This window comes from Pelophylax lessonae (assembly GCF_965119305.1).
Source record: "Pelophylax lessonae genome assembly, chromosome: 1".
Classification (NCBI taxonomy): domain Eukaryota; kingdom Metazoa; phylum Chordata; class Amphibia; order Anura; family Ranidae; genus Pelophylax; species Pelophylax lessonae.
The window spans coordinates 284,110,580-284,113,423 of record NC_138768.1 but is presented as its reverse complement, the minus strand read 5'-3'; the positions used below and the strand labels follow the sequence as shown (position 1 = coordinate 284,113,423).

Below are 2,844 nucleotides of genomic sequence, written 5' to 3'. Positions count from 1 at the left end.
AGCTTGGAAATCGGACTGCGGTGGGTATGAACTCGGGGAAGAATTGACACCAGGTGGGTTATGAGGTGTCGTCTGTCTATTTGATCCAACAAATGGGAATCCTGACTGTTGGCCTATAGCTGGTGCTGCAAAGTCTGGAGCGCCCCTTCTGTCAGCTGGGGTACTGTTCATGCCCACCCCACCTCCCGGTGATTGCATTTGGGAAAGGTTAGCCATGTTGTTTCCATACTGTGAGTGCATACCCGGAGAATGTAAGGCAGGAACATGTCCTTCTCCTGGTAGCCCCAGCGGCTCCTGCATACCCATCCTGTTAACACCCGGCCTAAAAAGCATGTTTGATCCATTTTGCTGTAAATTAATATCATGGGATGTAGGATCTGTAGGGAGATTTGACCCAGCCATTCTCCTTTGCAAAATGTCACCTGGTGGGTGAGGTCCAGGAAACCAAGCATTTTCCTGGCCTACATGTGGATTTTGAGGATCAAAGCTACCAATCCTCCCTCCTTCACGATCAAAGTTAGGCGGTGGAATACTCCCCACTTGACCTCCATGGACAATGCTGCTTTGATTAACATCGCCATGATGGCCCAATTGCTGCAGATTAGCTTGTCTCATTCTTTGCTGTTGGTTTCTGGAAGCCATTTGTTTAATCATCATTGCAGCGTTCTGTCTCTGTTGCAAGGACTGGTGATCCGAGCCTGGGTGCTGTAGAGCTGGGCCAGGGGGGAAACTGTCTGGCACTTGAGGAGGGTATTCCCCTGGGAGGCCAGGGTAGGTAGAAGGGGAAAGGTGACTATCAATGCCGGCATTGTGAATGCTGTTGTTATTCCAGGCAGCACAGTTCTCAACCCCGTGATTATTTGAAAAGTCAAACCTGGGCCTTTTGGTGACATTCATATATGGGGCATCAAAGTGTTGCAATCTTTGATTTGGAGGTTGCTGTGGAGGTCCCTGCTGCATATTGAACATGGACTCAGAATAGGGATGCATATTTCTATTCTCCAGTCTTTGAATGGGGTACTCAAACTGCGAATGCTGGCTCTGCATTACTGGTCCATTGTCCGGCAAGTTTGGGTTAGAGGTATTGCCTTCAGTTTGCTGCTGCCTGGCAATCGATGGCGGGCATGAGTTTTGTCTGGCAATCAAACCTGTCTGTTGCTGCTGCTGCTGCAGGAGGGGATGTCTGGCATTGACTGCAGGCTCCATGCCCACAGGTATCTTACGAGCACCTCCAAACCTCTCAAAGAATACCCCGTGCTGCTGTTGCTGCTGCTGCGGGTGAACTTTGGACATGCCCACCATGCCAGGAGGTCTAGGCAAAACAGAAGCACCGGGGAAGGCGCTGTTGGGAACCTGGCGGCCAGCACCGTAATGACCCTCGGACTCGGAAGGAGAAAAGACAGGTACCTCAAAGTGTCCGGACGGGCCGTCGCTGGGATAATTGTATTCCAGAGCATCGACGCCTCCTTGGTTGTGGATCCTTCTTTGTTCCAGGTTGTGAGAATCGGAAGAAGTGGACGCAGGAAGCCCATGGAAAGAGGCAGCACGGTTGGGAGACTGGTCCAGGGGAAGGCAAGGGGCCGGGACGGCGTGGTTGGAGGCGGTGGAGTTGGGGTGCTGGAAATCGGGTAGGTTGCCCGATCTCTGCTGTCCGAAGCCCTCTCCCGATTGCTGGCCCTCGGGCATCTGTTCGTAGCCTTCCCCGAAGCCTTGCTGGTTGCCAAGGTTGTTGTTGTAAGCCATGAGCCGGCCACCGTGCAGACAGGAGGCAGTGGCCTCAGGCCCAGCAAAGTTGGCAGGGAAGTGGGGGTGATGCTGGTGAGGGTTGGGGTGGCTGTGATGGTGATGTTGGTTGTTGAAGAAGCCATGGACAGGCTGCATCCCAGCAGGGTGGAGATCCGAGTGTCCCCTGGCATGGTATCCATAAGGCTCTCCGTTGAGGTTGATGCCCAGCATAGCAGGCTCGCCCAAGGCTCCCATGGCAGGATCCACAGCCCCGGACGTGCCCCCGGGGTGGAAGGCAGCGCTCTTGAAGTGGGCACTCATGGTGAAGTTCCTCTCTCCGGTGGCGGAGCTGCTGCTGCTACTACTGCTTCTGCTATTAATCTGCGGCTCAAACTGCTCCAGCCCGAACATCATTCCCGGGGAATGCAGCGATCGGGGACACGGAGGAGCTCACATGGTGCGCTGAGGGGGGGGGGTGGGGGGACACCAGATAGAAAGGGGGGAGGAGGAGGATGATGGGGGTGATCAGCGCTCCTCCTGGATGTCCGGAGCGGGCTCGGTGACAAGTCTCATGGTAGAAGAAGAAGCCTGGCTGTGCCGATGTGTGACTGTGTGTCTCCTCTCCCCTCCGATCAGCGAGCAACAAGTTTAGCATTTCAGCAATCCATTCCTCGCACTAGCGGCCAGCCAATGTCAGCGCGGAGGGGGCGGGGCCTAAGCTTAAGGTGGTCCTGCTCTATTACAACACCGAGCACGCCGACCAGCCTGACTGCCTGCCTGCCATTGATTGGCATCCTAACCCGGCCAGCACCAGCGGTATCCTTTTGTCTGACAAGGGGCACAAAGGATGGGGGGGTCTCCTTAATGCACTTGCTGGACTTGTCACCTGTCACCTCCATCACCCCAATCACAGGGACACTTATTATGGGGCTCATTTACTCAGATCTCTGCTTACAAACCAATCAGCTTCCAGCGTTTCACTTCAAACCCATTCGCACAGGAATCGCAGATTGCATGCGGTGTCCCCAGGGTGCGATTTGAGTTGTATATGCAGATTACATGCGGTGTCCCCGGGGTGCGATTTGAGTTGTATGTGCAGATTACATGCGGTGTCCCCGG

The 2,844-nt window shown here is 54.6% G+C and overlaps 1 protein-coding gene across 2 annotated transcripts in view; it reads right to left on the bottom strand.

The window, feature by feature from the left end:
* The window catches only part of MN1 (MN1 proto-oncogene, transcriptional regulator), a 78,523-nt gene extending 76,335 nt beyond the window's left edge, over positions 1-2,188 (bottom strand). Inside the window, exon 1 of one of the 2 annotated variants that reach the window (XR_014225326.1) lies at positions 1-2,045. This exon is cut by the window's left edge and continues 1,318 nt beyond it. Coding sequence is in view for 1 of the 2 variants with exons in the window: in XM_082259168.1 (XP_082115294.1) it covers positions 1-2,139 (2,139 nt within the window). In the remaining variant the exon portion in view is untranslated. The other variant, XM_082259168.1, reaches the window with a different exon arrangement.
* Between the last annotated feature and the right edge of the window lie 656 nt (positions 2,189-2,844).